This window comes from Amphiprion ocellaris, chromosome 8 (assembly GCF_022539595.1).
Source record: "Amphiprion ocellaris isolate individual 3 ecotype Okinawa chromosome 8, ASM2253959v1, whole genome shotgun sequence".
Taxonomy (NCBI): Eukaryota; Metazoa; Chordata; class Actinopteri; family Pomacentridae; genus Amphiprion; species Amphiprion ocellaris.
Genome location: NC_072773.1, coordinates 32,714,265 through 32,733,837, shown reverse-complemented (window position 1 = coordinate 32,733,837; position 19,573 = coordinate 32,714,265). Strand labels below are relative to the sequence as shown.

General features: G+C 40.6%; 2 protein-coding genes across 4 annotated transcripts in view; both read left to right on the top strand.

Moving 5' to 3' along the window:
* The first annotated feature begins 29 nt into the window (after positions 1 to 29).
* Positions 30 to 2,921, top strand: hspa1b (heat shock protein family A (Hsp70) member 1B). 2 transcript variants are annotated; one of them, XM_055012831.1, is made up of 2 exons: positions 30 to 360; positions 959 to 2,921. In XM_055012831.1, the coding sequence occupies exon 2, from the start codon at positions 1,073 to 1,075 to the stop codon at positions 2,804 to 2,806; it is 1,734 nt and encodes a 577-aa protein (XP_054868806.1). In that variant the 5' UTR covers positions 30 to 360; positions 959 to 1,072; the 3' UTR covers positions 2,807 to 2,921. The 2 variants fall into 2 exon arrangements, with proteins under 2 accessions (XP_054868806.1, XP_023145498.2); XM_023289730.3 differs by having other exon boundaries at positions 865 to 2,921.
* Positions 2,922 to 5,391: 2,470 nt separating this feature from the next.
* Positions 5,392 to 19,573, top strand: part of kcnc4 (potassium voltage-gated channel, Shaw-related subfamily, member 4) — a 28,766-nt gene continuing 14,584 nt past the window's right edge. For both annotated transcript variants that reach the window (XM_023289725.3, XM_023289724.3), the window contains exon 1: positions 5,392 to 6,746. In XM_023289725.3, the coding sequence (XP_023145493.1) occupies positions 6,132 to 6,746 (615 nt within the window). In that variant the 5' untranslated portion in view covers positions 5,392 to 6,131. The remainder of the gene's footprint in view (positions 6,747 to 19,573) is intronic.

Here is a 19,573-nt window from a genome sequence, read left to right as displayed (position 1 = left end):
AACTCTTCCACATATCTGCCTGAATGTGTCTTACTGCTACATTCTCCACATTCTTTTCCCTCTCAGTCAGCCCTGCTGGCTGAACGTCAGACTTCTGTCTTGCTCTAGAATATTCACAGACCTTCGCGCACCGACCAGCTGCATTAGTTTCTAATATTAACAGATCAGTCACTGAGCTTGGAGGTGGAGGAGGGGCCTGGAGCCTTCTGGAAACCTGGTTACAAGTATATAAGCAACGGGCCTGAGAGAGTCCAGGCATGACTTTCAAAGGAAACACTGCAAAGGCAACAGCTGACACTAAGGGAACTACTCCGGGGAATCCTTCTTTACTTAAGAGCAACAGAGACTTCGCCACTGAATGTAAGTAGCGACAACTGTTACATTTTACATGGTTAAAAGTTGAGAATGGAAACAGTGCAGACGTCTGAATGTTAAAACTGTGAAGTTGTATCCTCAGGCTTTATTTTAATGACTTATTCTCTGAAAGATGGCATTAAACTTTAACAGTACTGATGCATTAATTCTGCTTTTTATTATCTTTATTAATGGGAGATGGCAGAAAATGTCTTTAAAATAATTTAAGCTTGTGGTTTAAGTAATTTCCATCACAGAAATGTTCTAATTAAGAGGATACATGAATTAGAGGTTTTGAAATCAGGCAATTACATTTGCTGGAGCCCTCACCAGCATGTAGCTAGCTGCACCGTTCAGCCAGTTTTTCCTTAATTTTAAGTGACCTGTAACATAAAATTCTGATAATTAGATGGCCCAAGCATGCAGACTTTTTGTCTTTTTAGTAGCATATTAATTTTAATTTCAGTAGCAGTTCTGTAATTAAAATGCAACGCCTCTTAATCTGTCTAGAAACTTCAAAGCAACAGACGAGATGTCCTCAGCTAAGGGAATTTCCATTGGCATTGATCTGGGCACCACCTACTCTTGTGTTGGGGTTTTCCAGCATGGCAAAGTGGAGATCATCGCCAACGACCAGGGCAACAGGACAACTCCCAGCTATGTAGCCTTCACCGACACAGAGCGGCTCATTGGAGACGCTGCCAAGAACCAAGTTGCCATGAATCCCACCAACACAATCTTTGATGCCAAACGGCTCATCGGAAGAAAGTTTAACGACCCGGTGGTCCAGTCCGACATGAAGCTCTGGCCTTTCAAGGTGATCAGTGACAACGGAAAGCCCAAAGTCCAGGTGGAGTACAAAGGGGAGACCAAGGCGTTCTATCCTGAGGAGATCTCCTCCATGGTCCTGGTAAAGATGAAGGAGATTGCTGAGGCCTACCTGGGACAGAGGGTGTCGAATGCAGTCATCACAGTGCCGGCTTATTTCAATGATTCCCAAAGACAAGCCACTAAGGATGCCGGTGTGATCTCTGGACTAAATGTTCTGAGGATCATCAATGAGCCTACAGCAGCAGCCATCGCTTACGGTCTGGATAAAGGTAAAAGAGGAGAGCGCAACGTGCTCATCTTTGATCTCGGTGGTGGCACATTTGATGTGTCCATCCTGACTATCGAGGACGGCATCTTTGAGGTGAAAGCTACAGCTGGAGACACACACCTTGGTGGGGAGGACTTCGACAACCGAATGGTCAACCACTTTGTAGAGGAATTTAAGAGAAAACACAAGAAGGACATCAGCCAGAATAAGAGAGCAGTGAGGAGATTGCGCACAGCTTGTGAGAGAGCGAAGAGAACCTTGTCCTCCAGCACCCAGGCGAGCATCGAGATTGACTCTCTGTTTGAGGGAATTGACTTTTACACCTCCATCACCAGGGCACGGTTCGAGGAGCTCAACTCGGAGCTCTTCAGGGGAACACTGGAGCCGGTTGAGAAGGCCCTGCAAGACGCCAAGCTGGATAAGTCCAAGATCCATGAAATCGTCCTGGTTGGTGGCTCCACAAGAATCCCCAAAATCCAGAAGCTCTTACAGGACTTTTTTAATGGCAGAGACCTGAACAAGAGCATCAACCCAGATGAAGCCGTGGCCTACGGTGCAGCAGTCCAGGCTGCTATCCTCATGGGCGACACTTCAGAGAACGTCCAGGATCTGCTGCTGCTGGACGTGGCTCCACTGTCTCTGGGCATCGAAACTGCGGGTGGAGTTATGACGTCTCTGATCAAGCGAAACACCACAATCCCCACCAAGCAGACCCAGATTTTCTCCACTTACTCAGACAACCAGCCAGGTGTTCTGATCCAGGTGTATGAAGGCGAGAGAGCCATGACCAAAGACAACAACCTCCTGGGAAAGTTTGAGCTCACAGGTATCCCTCCTGCTCCCAGAGGTGTACCGCAGGTGGAGGTAACTTTCGACATCGACGCCAACGGCATCCTAAACGTGTCTGCCGTAGACAAAAGCACCGGCAAAGAAAACAAAATCACCATCACCAACGACAAGGGCCGCCTGAGCAAAGAGGAGATTGAGCGAATGGTGCAGGATGCAGAAAAGTACAAAGCTGAGGACGACGTGCAGAGAGAGAAGGTCGCAGCGAAGAACTCACTGGAGTCGTACGCCTACCACATGAAGAGCAGCGTCGAGGACGAGAACATGAAAGGAAAGATTAGTGAGGCGGATAAAAAGATGGTCATTGACAAGTGCAACCAGACAATTTCCTGGCTGGAGAACAACCAGCTGGCAGAGAAGGACGAGTACGAGCATCAGCAGAAGGAACTAGAGAAAGTGTGCAAGCCGATCGTGACAAAGTTGTACCAGGGAGTAGCACCATCAGGAAGCTGTGGCAGCCAGACGGAAGGAGGCTCACAGGGTCCCACCATCGAGGAAGTGGACTGAAAACATGGACTTAAGCATTTTAACGTTCACAAAAAGACCTATTGCTGTTTAAAAATGATGCAACTTCACAGATTTTTGACTTTCCATAATAAACAGACTCTAAAACACAATACAACTCTCTTTCATTTGTTAGTATAATGCACCACTTAAAATTTAGATAAAAAAAGAATGTTACCATCTTTGCATGAGGTTTACAACTGGAATCTTGATCAAAGTCGCCTTTCTCTATCTAAAAACTGAGCATAAGTGGCTTTTATCAATTTTTAAACTTCTACCAGTTACACACAAGAAGATCGGGTACATCAAACTAACTCTGCAGACACTAATAAATTCAGTTTTTAATGTTTGATAATCTGGTGACTGGTCAGAAAATTCTTGAAGGAAATCAGTTAATTTTTTACGAAAGCAGAGAAAGAATAAGTTGACAAAATAATAGTGACAGAATGGAACTATTTAATCCAAGTAGGCATTACTTAAATATAGTTGCTAGGTAATCATATTTTATCAAAGGTTTGAAATGTGTGATCATTTTTACTTGTACATCCCCACTTTTCAGGTTGTCGTATCACAGATAAGATGGATTTCAAGGTAAGTTGCTCATCTCCAAATGCAGCAGCAGCTAAACAAGAGCAGCATGAGGGTAAGTCGCATAGTGAACACAACGTTTAAACATGCTTTAATATGTGATGTCAGTGTTGTCCCCTTTCTGTAGTATTTCATAGACAATATTTCTTCTTGGGTTAGGTTTAAGATTATGTACATTCTTTTTAATATAGGGAAATAAGTATTTGTTGTCCCAACACACAGCATCTGTACAACAGACTGTGTGTCATGAAACAACAAAGTGTGCACTATATTTGAAATGATAATGGTTGGATGTAGAGGGGGTTATAGATCAGAAATCACAGGTCTGTGATGCACAGAGTTAATGAGGTTGTTGGTGATGCTTGTGGAATATTTTCCTGAATGTTGTCCATCCAAAGCTGTCTCAAGATGTCTTAGGCAACAAGGTTTAGTTGTGGGCATTGAAGTGTGAGACTACATTTGGGTCAATATCTAATTGCAGGACTTTTTGTATCATAGTTGACAAAATCAACATGGCCGCCTATAACCAAACACCACGTGGCATTTTTACACAAAGATTCTTCTAAATATTATATATACAATTGAGTAAAATTGAAATTGAAAGTAATTTATAAAGATATTGTAGTAAACCTTTTGACATGCCATAAATCCACACTTGACTCACACACTACTTTATATTAAATAACTCAGAAAGCCTTGGAGTCTGGCCAGTCTTTTCTTCAGAAAGAAATGACATCATGTGGATCAGGTCATGTGATCTGGAATTAACATTATTTTAGTGATATCCAGTCATTTTTTGTATTAATAAGTGATTGTTTCCATAATAAATAATTCTGGAATTTGTAAAGACATGATCATAATGAACATAAAAAAACATTAGTTATGTTTACTTTAAATAAAAATGTATGCAAGTTATATCCCATGGACTTCAAAAAACCCTCAATTGTATATTGACCCATCCCTGACATGTAAACAGCTTGTTTTCTTCTTAGTCTTGTCATCTGTGGCCTTGTGTCATTTGATTAAAGCTACATTTTAAGGTTGCCTTTAATGGTCACTGGTCTAAGAAATGTCTCAGCACTCGTGACTATCTGATCATTGTCCTTAAACGCTGCACCAGAGTGGATTAACTTAATGATCTCGAATCTGCTACCAGTCAAACAGCTCAAAAACCTTCATGCACGATTGTCTAAATTGAACCCATTTTTAAACATAACAACGGAAATTTGATTATTTTTGCATGCCGTGTTTATATTTTTATTTAATGAAGTTAAAGGGTCAAATACTCCTCCACCACTGATAAATACCGACCAAATGATCATTCCTAACCACAGCTAAGCGCCTGCATTTGGACTCCTTTAGAACATGTTGTTCACGGAGGTATCCACTGGGTGGCAACATCAGGTTGTCAGTTTTCTGAACACACTTGAGAACCCACAGCTACCTGTTGGATCAGACTACACAGTTTCTTAATAATATTAATAATGTATAATGGTGGATGCTCCTGCTAAAAAGCGCATCTGCTGACCTCTGCTCGAGTCTTGCATTAATCCACACGAAAGACTGATTAAATTCACTAATTGAAGTAGTTTGTTGGTTGCTTCTCAGCAGGGGTGAAAATATCATATTCACCTATACGACTTAAAACAGTCTAATGCAATAAAAGATGCACTACAGTGCGCATAAATTCACATATTAAGCTCAGGGCTGTTTGCACTTTTTTTCCAATTGTCTTCTATCTGACTTCCTAAATCTGAAGCTGTAAACACAAATGTTAGAGCCACCGTGCAGGTCAATGTGTTCCTGAGATGCTTCAATTGTGCAATATACTCAACACAAAGCAAACATACTTAATTAAGCAGAGTTATTGCTCTCATACTCTCCATCTGTCACACTCCTCATCAGCCCATCCTTCTCGGTCTAATTAGAGGGAGTGGTTCAATCATGCGCCAACCTTCAGCACCCAAAGAGTTAAACTGCCGAGCCTGTTGTTGAACGCACCATCCAACCGGGCTGTGTCGCTAGGGGAAGATGTAAGGCTACTTGTGGAGAAGCAACAGATCCCCCCGCTGGAAAACAACCCCACATCTGGCACGCCGACTGAGCATTTTCAACAGGAAGAAATTAGTGAAATTTGCCACCGCTTGACTGAATGCGCCGCACCGCTGGACCCTTCTTTGGTTCCCTCTTCATGAGTGGAGAAGAGAAAAGTTGGGAGGATTAGTTGTGGATTTTGGTGCTGCAGAATTTGGAGAAGATTTGTGGAAGAAAGGAGAGAGAGGAGTGTTGTGGCTTAAGTGGTTCGTTCCATTGACGCGTAAAACCGTGCGTAAAAAGCCAATATTCTGTAGTTTAGTTGCTACAGTTTTGTCTTCTTGGACTGGAAACGAGTCCAACATCTTTGGAATTAAGTGCATCATCTGTACGCATCAGTTTAAGTCACCTGGTGCAATTTATTCGACGAAAACACCTCCGGCCAGTCTGACCTCCTGCGTTTTGTCGCGGCACCGGACTCACTTGTTACAGGTGGTTTTCAGTGAGCGCTTCACTTTGGCGCCGCCTGGACCTCACTGTTCGGATAAATGAGATTCACGGGTCATTATATACGGACTTGGCTCTGAAATGAGGGCGCACATTGCGTTAATTTTTTGATTTTTTTTATTTTATTTATTTATTTTTTTTACACAATTGGACAACAGTTTGCAACAAGAGGGGGCGAACAGCCACAAGGTCCGCTTCAATGATCAGCTCGGTGTGTGTTTCGTCTTATCGGGGGCGCAAGTCAGGCAACAAGCCTCCGTCCAAATCATGTTTGAAGGAGGAGATGTCCAGAGGGGAAGAGTCGGACAAAATTATCATCAACGTGGGCGGCACTCGACATGAAACCTACAAGAGCACCCTGAGGACCCTGCCGGGGACGCGCCTGGCCTGGCTGGCGGACCCGGACCCGCAGGTCAGTTCCGACTCGGACGCAGCGCCCCCGAGCTCCACCGAGTTCTTCTTCGACAGACACCCGGGCATCTTCGCCTACGTGCTCAACTACTACCGGACCGGTAAGCTGCACTGCCCGGCCGATGTCTGCGGGCCGCTCTTCGAGGAGGAGCTGGCGTTTTGGGGGATAGACGAGACCGACGTGGAGCCGTGCTGCTGGATGACCTACCGGCAGCACCGGGACGCGGAGGAGGCCCTGGAGATATTTGAGCCGCCGGAACCGGAGGACACCGACGACGACAGAGAGATGCCGAGACGGTTCGGCATCGAGGACTGCCCTGACAGGTCGAGGGGCTGCTGCCAAGTTTGGCAACCGAAGGTGTGGGCCCTGTTCGACGACCCCTACTCCTCCAGAGCGGCCAGGGTGAGTTCAGCTGCTGCTTTCTGCTCCGGGCCCTTTAATGGCCACATGTCGGAGCGATGCCATAGAAATCTGCAAGAGATTTTCCATGCAGGAAACCAAAAGGCGCACATGTTGTCCAGATCAACAGGTGTCTCCACGTTCAGCCAATCAGGCTGCTAAAGCGCACGAGTACAAACCAGTGAAGTGTGTGCGTTTGTTTCAATATTTATCATGTTCAGTACGGATTCCTCTGTCTAGAATGTCTTAGATCAGTGAATATCTTGTTTCACTGTCACTTTATTTCCAGTCAGTATCATTACTGCTCACTGAGTTCATAATATTACTGATGGACTCAATTAAGCAATTAAAACAGTGTGTCAGTAATGTCCAGGTTTCACTTTCATCCTCATTAAACCAGTACTGTGTCCAGTAATTCAATATTATCCAGCAGTAAGTGTAGAAAACTCCTTTAAATCAGATTTATTTTTAATTTCACATCAATATGTGCAGGCTGCACGGCTCTGACTTTTGATTTCAGGTGAACACTGCATCTCCTGAGAGTCTGAACAAGTCTTTTGATAAGCTGAGTGGTGGATGGATGTGTTTGTTTGTACGGAAGGGGTTTATTTTTAATGACACTTCTGGCCACGGTTCACATCTTCACATCTATCTCCAGGAGCCAGAGTGGCATTAAACATTTAAACATTGTTAAAACGTCAGGTTAAAAGGAACATTTCAGATTAGTGGCGACCCGTGATCATTTATTTCTGGTGTTTAACACTGGAAACAGACAGTTAGTGGCTTCTTGTTTGTGTCTTTAATACTGAGCCAATAAAAACTAATGACTGCTGAGTAATGTGGGGAAACTGGTGAAGCACTAAAATGGACTGAATTCCAAATGACAGCACCAACCCATGCAGATAACCGTCAGATATGAGATGAATGTACATACAGTGGGGTGTCTTCTTTGTGTGTTGAGATGAAAAGCAAAAATTACGAGGACGGAAGCTCTAACTTAACTATTTGCCCTCCAACATCTGTGTCAGACCTGATGCCCTTGTGGCTCGATGGGGCAAATCCCAAGGTTTCCATGTTGTACTCATAGACCATACAAGCCTTTCTTATACACTTTATAGTTCTACTGTACTACACAAAGCAACATTTATTTGACAGTTGTACTAGTTTTGTTTGTGGTAATTTTGCAGGAAAGTGCATCTGTAAAAAAAAAAAAAAAAACAAAGATTCCAAAATACTATAGTATTAAAACAATTTTTGTAATTGCATGTAACAAAATTACATCGATTTAAATAGTTTTTTCCAAAGTAAAAATTTTACTTATTTTGATGAAACTGTAAAAATTAGGTTTTCCCAAAATGAATTAATGAATTAATTTGAAACAAAGTTTAAAAAAAAAAGTGGCATTTGGTCTTTAAGACAAATATTCTTTTTGATTTGTGTGAATGTGAATTGGTTTTCTTGAGGAAAATTTAAATTTTAATTGACATTAAATCAGAATTTATGGTTTCAACCAAATCATAAATTGAATTTATTTGAATTTGAGAGAAACTAATCTAACTGCATGTAACAAAATTGCATCAATTTAATTAGTTTGTTTCAAAGTATAAACTTTACCTGGATGTAAATCTTAGGTTTTTTTTTTCAAAATGAAAAAAATTAGGTTGTATCAAAGTGAAAAATGACCTATGTTCATCATAGCTAATAGTCTTTTTACTTTGGGTTAATGTAAGTTTTTGTGTTGGAGAAAAGTAATATTTTTGGTTCACATTAAATCAAAATTCATGGTTTCAACCAAATCATAAATATAATTAGAGAAAAAATAATTACATCCATTTTTTCCAAATTAATCCAAAGTATAATTTTTTCATAGTATACAGTCTATGGTTGTACATATTATATATTTCTACTGTACCATACAAAGCAGCATTTATTTGACAGCTGTACTTGTTTTTTTACAGAATGACTCACTGTACAATGATTCGGGTGATTTTGCAAGAAAGTGCATCTGCAAAAAGAAAACCCCAGAAGAAATACTAAATACAAGTTAAAAGATAACTTTACTACAACTACTTTTTAACACTTTGTTTTTTAAGAGTGAACCCTTCTAAACGCTTCTCAGATGGTGCAACATAGTCAAAGGCATCCAAAACATTTCTTTTTGCTTTCATTCACACAAAACTCTGTGATGCCGACTGAAACGATTAAACAAACTAGTCGTGTTGACTCGTGGTGGCAGCAAGTAAAAGAAACTCCCGACAGAGTTTTTGTTTTTGGTCAACATCTTTCTTTCCGTCGCCAGAATATTTCCATACATCTAATGTAACATTTCTTCATGCAACCAAATCTTCCGTTTTAGAGTCTCTCTTCTGTTTCTTGCTCATTTTGCAGAGCACATGTGCTGCAGTCAACAAAACTCTGGACATCCAAGAACCCACAGCTGTGTTCCATCAGAATAATGCAAGTTTTCTTTTTGCATCAAACAGCACAAAAAGTTGTAGAATGATGTGTTTGTCTTAATTTCACATCACATTTCCTGCAGTGCGACTGTTGCACATGTCAGCACTGAAACCATATATTGTCCTATTTTAAACTTTTATTTTAGGAGTCGTGACCGAAATAAAACATAGAAACTAGCTGAATGTATGTAATTTTACTAAATAACGTGCATTTATACTTTAAACTGACCTTGAAGCACACCTAACTAAAACTAAGTAGTAGTTTTATGTGAGAGTGTTTATTTATGTTTTATTTTTTTAAATGGGACAGTTCGGATTAACATACATTTCCACGTAACTACGAGAGATTGTAGCCCTATGGCAGATCAAAATTAATAAATTACAAATAACATAAAACCATAACTGAACAAAGACATACAAAAAAGAAAAACAAGCAACGAGCGATAACATGTAGTGCACATAACAGACAAAAGCTGGGAGATCAAGGCAGCTACCAAGCAGTAATTAATGAACATTTACACATGATTATATTACAAATGTCTCTCTGTTGTTATTGCACATTGCTATACTACACTCATCCCACTGTCACTAGAACATAAGATTCCACTACATAAATCTCTCTGACTCTATTACATATAATTGCATTGCACATTTCTCTTCATCACTATTGCACATATCCCTGTCTACATTACACATAACTGAGGTTGGCAGGTGATTCACTTCCTACAGAGGAAGAGGAGGAGCATTGAGGATTGTTTCAAGAAGCAGATTTAAGGAAGTTATCTGAATAACTAGAACAAAACCTGCAAAGTTCTTCATGAAAATGCTTCCTGGAGAGGCTGTGGTGTTCAAGAACGACTCGGCTTATAAGCTTCTGCTGCATATTAAAGCAAAACAAGCCTCGGTGTCTGTGGGAGTTTGTAGAATATGTTCATGTACATGTATAGGGATGCATGTCCCTTTTAACACTATTGCATATGATTGTGTTGCACAAAGCCCACATGTACACATTTAAAACAAATCACACACAGTCCTCAAGAACAAGCCCCATCCACGGACAAACACATTCACACTTTGTGTGTTACTCCAGGTTTGTGATGCACAAAAAGAGAAAATAGCCTAAAAGCACTTTTCCTAAAAGGTCCTATGCATTTACCTCTAGAGCCTTCTCTGGTTGATCTGCTGGAGTCTTTTTAACGAATTCTTGGAGCAGAGGAGGAGCTTGGCCATGAAAAATTTGCAAACCAAAACAGAACCAGTGTATTTTATAATGTTATCCAGGTTTAATCGTTGGTATTTCTTAAGAATATGACAATGATGAGTGTTGGATAATGATAACTGGGTGCATATGGTGTTATCAGATACTAATGTTTGAGATCAATTAGACCCCAGAGAGGCTTATCTGTCTGTGAAGAAACTCCAACCAGAGGAATTCAGATAGTTGGGCTTTAGGAAGGATTTAGAGGCGCAGAAACTAAACTCCAACCACAGATTTAGAGCAGGTGAAAATCCATGGATTTCAGCATCACATTTATAAAGATCTCTCCCAAACAAGACGTGTTATGCGGATAAACTTGTGTTAAGCACTGAGATTTTTGGGAGTTTGAGGTCTCCAGAATGCAGCTTCTCACTCCACTCATTTGTTTGCTCATTAATAACTACAACACACAACATATTTATTCATTTATCTCCACATTTTTTCTCCTTATATTGCATTTCAAGACCTTCACTCTCTCTGCACAACCGAATGTCGGTTTCAATCTATCTGAATAACCATTTTTTTCCAGCTTTCACTTAAATATATATTATGAAATAGTAGCGAAGTGCTGAAAATAGAGAAAATGTCGTTTCACGGCAGTAATACCGAGCTGGTGAAGTGTTCCCACACAGCCTGTTCAAGGTTTGCACTCAGAGGCCCTCAAACGATGAGTGTTTGAAAGGCTGCAGCGGCGTACATCCGTGTAGAGTAAATCACAACTGTATGTTATTCTGGACAATGGAGCTTAACTGAACATATGGGCAAGAGACAGAAAAATCACAACATTAGAAAACTTTGATTGCATTTGGTTCACTTTATGGAAAAACCTGCATCATGTTACAGCTTGAATTATTCTAGAAAACATACACAGAACAGCCTGATCTCAGATGGACGGGATACTCTGCTGTTTGGTTTGGGGATAAAATAAATGTCGCTGTGTTTTGAATTTAAATTTAATTTGCTCTCGTTGCTTTTCAGGAGGGATATCATCCCACTGTGAGCATTTGAAAGTATGCGATGCCTAATGGCTGGGCAACAAAAGCAGCAGAGTGCTTATTGAAGCAAGTATCGAGTGTCACTAGCAGGAGTTGTGAGGCAAAGGGCCAGCAGCTTTCATCCGTTAAAAAGAAAAATACATTTAGTTCAGAGAGAAAGAGAGGCTCATTCTCGCTCTAATTCCTGTTTGTTTGTGGAGCTGAATGCTCTATTCAGACACTCATCAGTGTAGCACAAGTATAATGTTCTTGCTGCACGCCAGCCGCTCTACAGATACTGTTTATTTTAGCTTCTCGTCCAGGTGGCATTTGGAGGCTGCAGATCAGCCGACGTCTGAGTCACAGCTGCCACTGCGTCGGTGTCGCCTGAAGATGACCCTCGCTGTGGCTGCCGCTTAATCACGTCTGTCTCTCACCACCCAATATTTGTAAATGAATCAATTAGGATTTGCGAAGTTCTGCGAAAACACCAGAGCGGACGTGAATCTTATTGAGAACGAGGCAGGAACAATATTGACCCGCCTGTAATGTTCTTTTGTCCATTTCCTTCCTCGCCAGCCGGCTTGTGTTTGTATGTTTACCCTGTGTGCGTTCTGAGAGCTCGCTTTCTGAAAGGGTGCTCTAGTGCATTTTGAGGGATTCACATTTCCTTTATGGCCGTTTTATTTCAGAGAGCCGCCGAGCTCCTCTCAGGTAATGTGATTCCTGAGAGCTGGAGGGGAAGTTAATCTGTCCATTATTTGAGCCACATCCTCTCCAGGATGAGCCGAGACGAGAGGAGCGGCTCTGTTAGAGTCGACACATGAAGCCACTGACATGACCAGAGACAGGACAGCATCATGTAGAGGTGTAGAGAGTGGAGTCAGAACAGCAACCACTCTTTATTCCAGCACGTTAGATTTGAAATTAATTCATTTTAGGGTGTTTATTAATAATAATAATAATAATAATAATACATTTATTTATAAAACACTTTCAGTCAAAGTGCTGTACATAGAGATAAAAACATCAGAAATATACAAACATATACAAACATACTGAAACAATAAAAAGGAGATCAGTAAAACAGTTTAAGACTCATATGTAACAGTAAAGTGGGTCAGCTTCAGCTTTGTTTTACTTCCATCAATGGAAGAAGTCTGCCTGATTTCAAAAGGTAAACTGTTCCACAATGTCGGTGCACAAAAAGAAAAAGCTCAACCGTCTTTCTACGGACATTTGGGACACGCAGAAGCCCAGTCCTCTGGGAACACAAAGCACGAACAGGGACATACAAGTTCACCAAATGCAACAGGTACAATGGGGAAAATCCATTTACAGTTTTCTATTTTAGTAGCAGCACCTTAACCCTCCTGTTGTCCTCATGTACGGGCACCAAAAAATGTCGTTCCTTTCTCTGAAAAAAATTCAAAAATTCAGCAAAAAAATTCCCAGAATTTATAAAAATTTGCAAAATCTTCAGAAAGAAAATTCCTTAAAAGTTTCCCTTAAAAGTTTTTTTTTAAATCCCCAAATTTGGCAAGAAATAAAAATTTAAAAAATAAAAATAAATAAAAATTGTAAATATTTTTTAAAAAATTAATAAAAAAATATTTCCACTTTTATTTTATTATTCTTTCATAGATTTATTTTTGTAATTTGGCACTCTCACTACTCCATAAAGACCCACAGAATAAAGTGATCTTGATGAAATATCATGATTTTAGGATGAGATTTGGTTAATTTTCCTGGAAGGAGTGACATAAAACTTATGAGTAGTTCAAAGACTGTCTGAAGGCTGAAAATGCAAAAATTCTTAGTGAATGGTGCGATTTTGCTGCTTTTATTTAACCTTTCACACCCACTTTGATTTGCTGTGTAATAGATTCAAAACATGCAATGAAGTTTTACCAAATGAGACACAATCCAGACCTTGCATGCATTTTTATACATAGAAACACATCCACTGTATGTGCTATATATGCACGCTGTGTGTTAAAAAATGAGGCTGAGTTTATGTCGGTGGAGCCACAGTTTGTCTAAACCACCTGGTAAACATTGATCAGTGAAAGAGCAAAAACAGCCGCTGCAAGTTTCAATCTGCTCTAATTAAATCTAATTTAATTACAGCATTAGTCTTCTGTTTTAATAGCTACACCTCGGATCTCATCAGTTTCAGCCTTTGTGATTTGCTAATTGCACGGTTTCAAATTGCAAAATTGTTTGGGATTGATTGGTTGTTGAGCTCTAGAATGAATTAAAGGACGGAGAGACGTGTGGATCTGTTGGTCGGTCCCTTATTTTGATCAGATCTTGATTCTATACGGTGCTTCGGTTGAGGGGAGAATAATTAAACAACAAAATTAACCTTAAAGGTGTATCAAGGAATTATAATTCACATTTATAGTCGATCCTCTGCATTCATTGCTGTGAATTCTGGATTCAGCGAGTCTTCAGTGGTAACCAAATATAGACATGAATATGTTAGATGTAGTGAGTTAGTGATGTTCAACACTTTCATGCTATGCAAATATGTAAGATGTATAAAAAACACTGTTAATTAAAGCGAATATCCGTCAGATTTCCAGTTTAAACACCTGCAGTGATAGAACACTGAGCTTCCTGATCTCACTTCTTTTCTCCATGTGACAATTCAGCTTGACATTAGCAAGGAGCTCAGACCAGATAACTTTCCTCCCTAATGCAATATTTCATTAGCTCCTTAATCCTGCTGCCTGTAATTAATCACTGCTCTGCTAATTGGCTTCTACTTTTTTTTTCTTTATCAGCGATGAGCAAGTAAGACCGTCGTTCCCACAGAAAGGAGCAACACGTTTTCTCTCACATAGAGGAAGAAATCAATTTATCTTTGTTATGAGACCGAGGGATCGACTGCTGTGGGATTCTTGAGGTGTAATTCACATTAGATTTCTAAGAGCCAATCTATTTGGCGGCATTCGTTTCTCTTTCTTTTAGTTTGTAAAGCACTTTGAATTGCCTTGTGCATGAATGACGCTATATAAATAAACTTGCCTTGCCTTTTTTATACAGTATTAATAATGTGAGAAAAGTCTAACCATAATAAAAACTAAATATTGACATCTTTGGTCCTCTAATACTCGTGGATATACTTCTGATAGTGTCGCCACATTTTTATCAAAATCTAATTTTTTACTTGCACAGCTGTAATTATCTTCAACAGAACATTTAAAAGGTGAAATATTGGCTGGGAACAGTGAGTTATTTTCCCCTTATTATGAAACACATCCAGAGTGCGACACCCAGGTGAGGAGCAACAAAGCAGTGTTTGGAGTGCATTCGTCTTTCACGGTGCCGACACCTCTGTGTGCCGCTCTGTGAATGGAACACAGGATTTGAGTTTTCACACATCATCAAAGCAACTCAGCCTCGTTAAGGAGACTTTTCTAACACTGGAGGAGCTTTGTAATCCTCCGTGATTATGCTGCTTGTTTATTCTGCTCACTTCTAAGCTGTTTGTAGAAAATAGTTCAGCATCCGACAGTCTGCACACAGTTGCAGACTTTGTTTTGCAGACACACAAAAAAATCAATTAATACACTTTACTGAAAAATAGAATCTTTCTTCTACCTAAGCCAGAAAGCAATTATCAGTGACATGGATTGCTGGTATTGTTCAGCGTGATTTTCTCTTTTTAAAGGCTGTACGAATGAAAAAAGTTCAGATGCTTCTTTGGTAGAATAAATCGTTTTAAATAGAAGCATTCAGTTGAAACAACGTGGAGTATTTATCAGACTAAGACTGGCCCAGCAGATAAAGGATTGTAGAAAGTATATAGAAAACAAAGAGCTCTGTGTTCCCCTCTGTTCACTTAATACAGCTAGTTTTTTATACTGGCTGCTATTAAACTTGTGAAAGGGTTTAATTGATGATCAGTACTGACAAGTCAACCATTTATTTTTACATACTGAGATTTCTGGCTTGATTCTGCGGCCTATGTTTTGTTTTAAGATTCCACTCATTTTAAGAAAATCGTGCACCACCAGACAAGTATGCTGTTTTAATTTTAGCTGTCTGAAAGCCAAAGATCTGCACTGTGGCGGCTCCACCTAGGCTCCACCCTTAGGCTTCCGTTCTCAATGCGACGGCCTCCTCCTACTCGTCGCAGCCGAGCCCTCATGGCTTCTGTTGCTGGCAACGGCCGAGTATGGGCCCCTTGATCCAGCGCCATCCATTTTCAGGGCCACTTGATTCAAACAGCCCCCACTAGACACTGGCCCACCGGGACAGTGGCCGGTGTGCCAGATGGCCAGTCCACCTCTGTCTGGGTTAGAAATCTACCAAACTGAAAATTTCAAGTTTCACCAAGGATTTAGACCATGCAGTATGCTAGCCATGCTTGTTTTTCTCAGTAAATTAGCCATTTTAATAACAGTTTCCACCTCCCTGCATGCAAATGTACCACCGAAACAGTTTCCCATCAGTATTTTGAGGGGACATCGTGGCTGCAGCCGTGACTTAAGGTGTGTGTCTGTTAGATCCGGCAATTTCCCGCATCCCATTCATTGTCATGTAAAATGCACCACGTGGCATGCTGGTCCGGTTGCAGTGCGTTTCAAGCTGACACAGCTCATTTGCATAAAGTACACTGGAATTCTACTTTATGCAAATTCGATGCGGTGTGTCGAGGTTCAATGCATTGTGAAACTTTCATCAAATGTCTAAACTACTTGTCGGTGAACAAAAACAAGGACAGATTCAGCTACTGCACAGCTTGTTTCTCGCTCAGATGCTTTCACAAATACTTTTTGCTGACGTCTACCCAGAATGCTCTGACCATGTAAGACTGTTATTAGCTGTCTCAGGGGCTCACTGAGTCTCTTGTTCAGGGTTCTTCATTACTCCAGTTTTGGTCACGGGCGTCTTTTCTTCAGAGGGTACTAAGAGAGATCTAAAAGTGCTGAATGGTTTTTGGTGGTTGTTGACTCCTTGTGACTCCTACTGGGATGTTTCTGGAGGTCTACGATGATGTAGCAGCGACCATTCAAGTCTTAGGAATTGCTATTGTACACTTCTTCTACTTCCTCCTCCACCACCTGCTCATTAACTCTGTGGAGGAGGCTCCTCACACCTGATCAGACATGAAGACTGATTACAGCTGAAAATTACATAACGCCCCAAAGTAGCCGAGAATAAAAAGATAGTGCTGTTTCTTATGTTTTGTCTTTACACAGATGATCTCTACTGTTAATTTTTCTCATATTTGTGGTTCTATGAATCCATCAATGTGTCATGATGAAGCACTTCCTGCCCAGGAGAACCACAGCTGACAGGCTGAATAGTGGAGATTAATCCTCCGTCCTCAGGTGTACCGACTTTCAGATGTGAGTCGGTGTGACATGAATTCTAAGAAAACATCATCAGGTGCTGCTCTCATTGGCCGTGCAGCTGCTGACTGTTCAGGAGGCTCGTCGTCGTTGGTTCTCGCGTGTCCGTTTTAGTAACAGAGCGTGATGCTCAACAGCTGGAGGATATGACGGTGATGGGACTCCCCAGCTGCTGCACACTGCTGCACAGCCTGCTGCCTGTTGAACGTCCGGCTTCACTCCCTGCTGCTCTGACTGTCACAGCTGGGACCAGACTGCTGTCGCCTCCAGGGACCTCTGCTCTGTTTGCACGCTGACACCTGATGACCTTGGATTGATGTCTGTTTGGCATCAGTCAGTATTACAGACAGGATAAACAGACGTGAGTGCACCCCTGTGAAACATCATTTAAATGCCATTTTACATCTTTCAAAATTGTATCGCCTCTTACTAATTTCATTATTTCTAAGCTGAACAGTTGGTATTTGCTCTGTTGCAAAATTAAAAAACAACGATTTAGATTTAATATATTTAAAATAAACAAGATTATTTGATTCTTGCAGATCAGCCATTGTGTAAACAAGTGTTTTTAGTTGCACATTTTTGTTGCTCATACAAAAGAGCAGGGTGGATTGAGCCCAGTTTATGATTTTAATGATTGTGTCAGCTAAGTTATGGCCCGTTACGAAGGCCAGTCAGTCTTTTAGCCTCGTTCACTGGACTTAGACTAAAGGAGGACTTTGTTTACTATTCTGGCAGCTCTGGACTGAAACTTTGTGCCGTCCTTGTTTTTATTGCACACTACCGTAATATTGCATGTTTTTGTCGTTGCTCATGTGGAGCAGGGCTGATTGAGCCCAGCTGATAATTTCAATCAGTGTTTTAGCCCAAGTAATGGGCTAAGGACGCAGTCTGCTTATATTTATGCACTTTAAAATGTTTCCTTTTTTTGCACTTCACCTCAAGCCTGGAGCATTATTTGTTGCTCAAGGAAATGTGCAGTTTTCACAACTGTACAGTATAGCTGCCACATTGTAATAGACTCATAGAGGGAGGGAGAGTGTGAACTGTTGTCAAGACAATTTTTAAAAAAAGGCATTTTTTCCATAACTTGAAGTAGTTTTCTTATTTTGCACAGACAATGTTTATATTTGGAAAGCCTGGTTTCATTTAAAAGCGCGTCCAATGAGGCATCATAATAAAATTAGGCATGATGTGTTAATTCCATGACAGGACATGTGTGATGTTACCTAAAATTAGTTAAATAACCCACATATATCGGTATCGATTGATATCGGAATCAGAAATTGAGAGTTGGACAATATCGGCATATCGGTTATTGGCAATAAAAGCCAATGTCGGACATCCCTAATTGTAGACAATATAGATGGAATGTAATAAACACATGGAATAAAAAACACAAATCCCAAGTTTTGCTGCACTGATTCAAATACCTATCTTAAAATCCTGTCCATTCTGAGTCTGCAAATGTCATATCGGCTAATCACTAAATATGTGGAGTCTTTTAAAGTGAAAGTAGCAAGTCTACAAAGTAGGTTTAAGTATAATAATAATAATAACACACTGAAATGGTCTTTGTGAGTGTAATACTAGTATTACTAATACATGAATGTGCAAGTTGCTCTTGAAGCGGAGCCTTTTTATCACCTGTATCATCTCCCAGAGCTTTCAGTCAGACCTCATGATCTTCAGCAGTAGATGAAAATGGCTCAGCTGTCTTCATGACAATCGCTGCCGCTTACATCTCTGATTTGTGCAGCAGCTTAAAGAGAATTATAAAGTGAAGCGTTTTAGCAGCTCAGTCTGATCGTCGGGTTAATTAGGAACCATAGCTGTTGAACCAAAATCACTGAAAAGTGACATTAAACAGAAACGCTGAATTACTAAAGCAATAACACACTGCAGATATACTCTAAGGAAAACTTCATTTGCCCCCAGCACAATAAAACTGACCACAGATGTAGCTCAGAATTGTACATAAATAACTAGAAAAGATACACAGAAAACAAATAAGAAATTTAAATAATGTTAAATGTGTAGAGTTTGTGTCAGCGTAACCTTCCAGAAAATGAAAATCCAAAGCTCTCTGTTACTGGTTACATGGATTCATAATGATTCCTGCTTATGTAACATCAGCAGGCTCAGCAGACCAATATGGAAACACAAGAGACTTTGTGGCAATCATTCCGACACTGGCTGTGTTTAGAGTTTCCACTACCGAGCTGTAAACATGATATTGTGGTATCCCTTTTTGTCCGTCCTTAAATAAGCCATACAGACACATTTAAATACGGTGAGATTTAATGACCTAGACAGAGAGTCACGGAAACGGATGCACGCAAATAATGAAAATGCAAAACAGCCACACAGCAGAGGAGGCAGTCGTGCAGGTAGCTACAGATGCTCAGGTGTGAGGTCAGGCTGTGTTGTGTTACTGTTCAGACGTTAGAGTTGAGAATTTTATGAGTTGATTAAATCGTCCTTGTATATCGCAGCACCTTCCCTGCAGAGATGCCTCCGGCTGCAGATACCGGCTCTGTTTAGTTCTGGGATAAACCGTTTGACGTTTCCGTAAACTGAACGCTGTCGGGGCCTGTGAGGATAATCACGAGCTTCTGAACAGCATCAGTTTCTATTTAATGGCTGCTGGTCTGTTGTTTTAGCAGAACAATGTACAAGAGGCTTCTCCTGGTGGTGTGATTTTGTCAACGTCAAAAAGGTGTGATGATTTGTTCAGCTGCAAGAAGATGTTTATTTATACTGACCAGGATGTTGC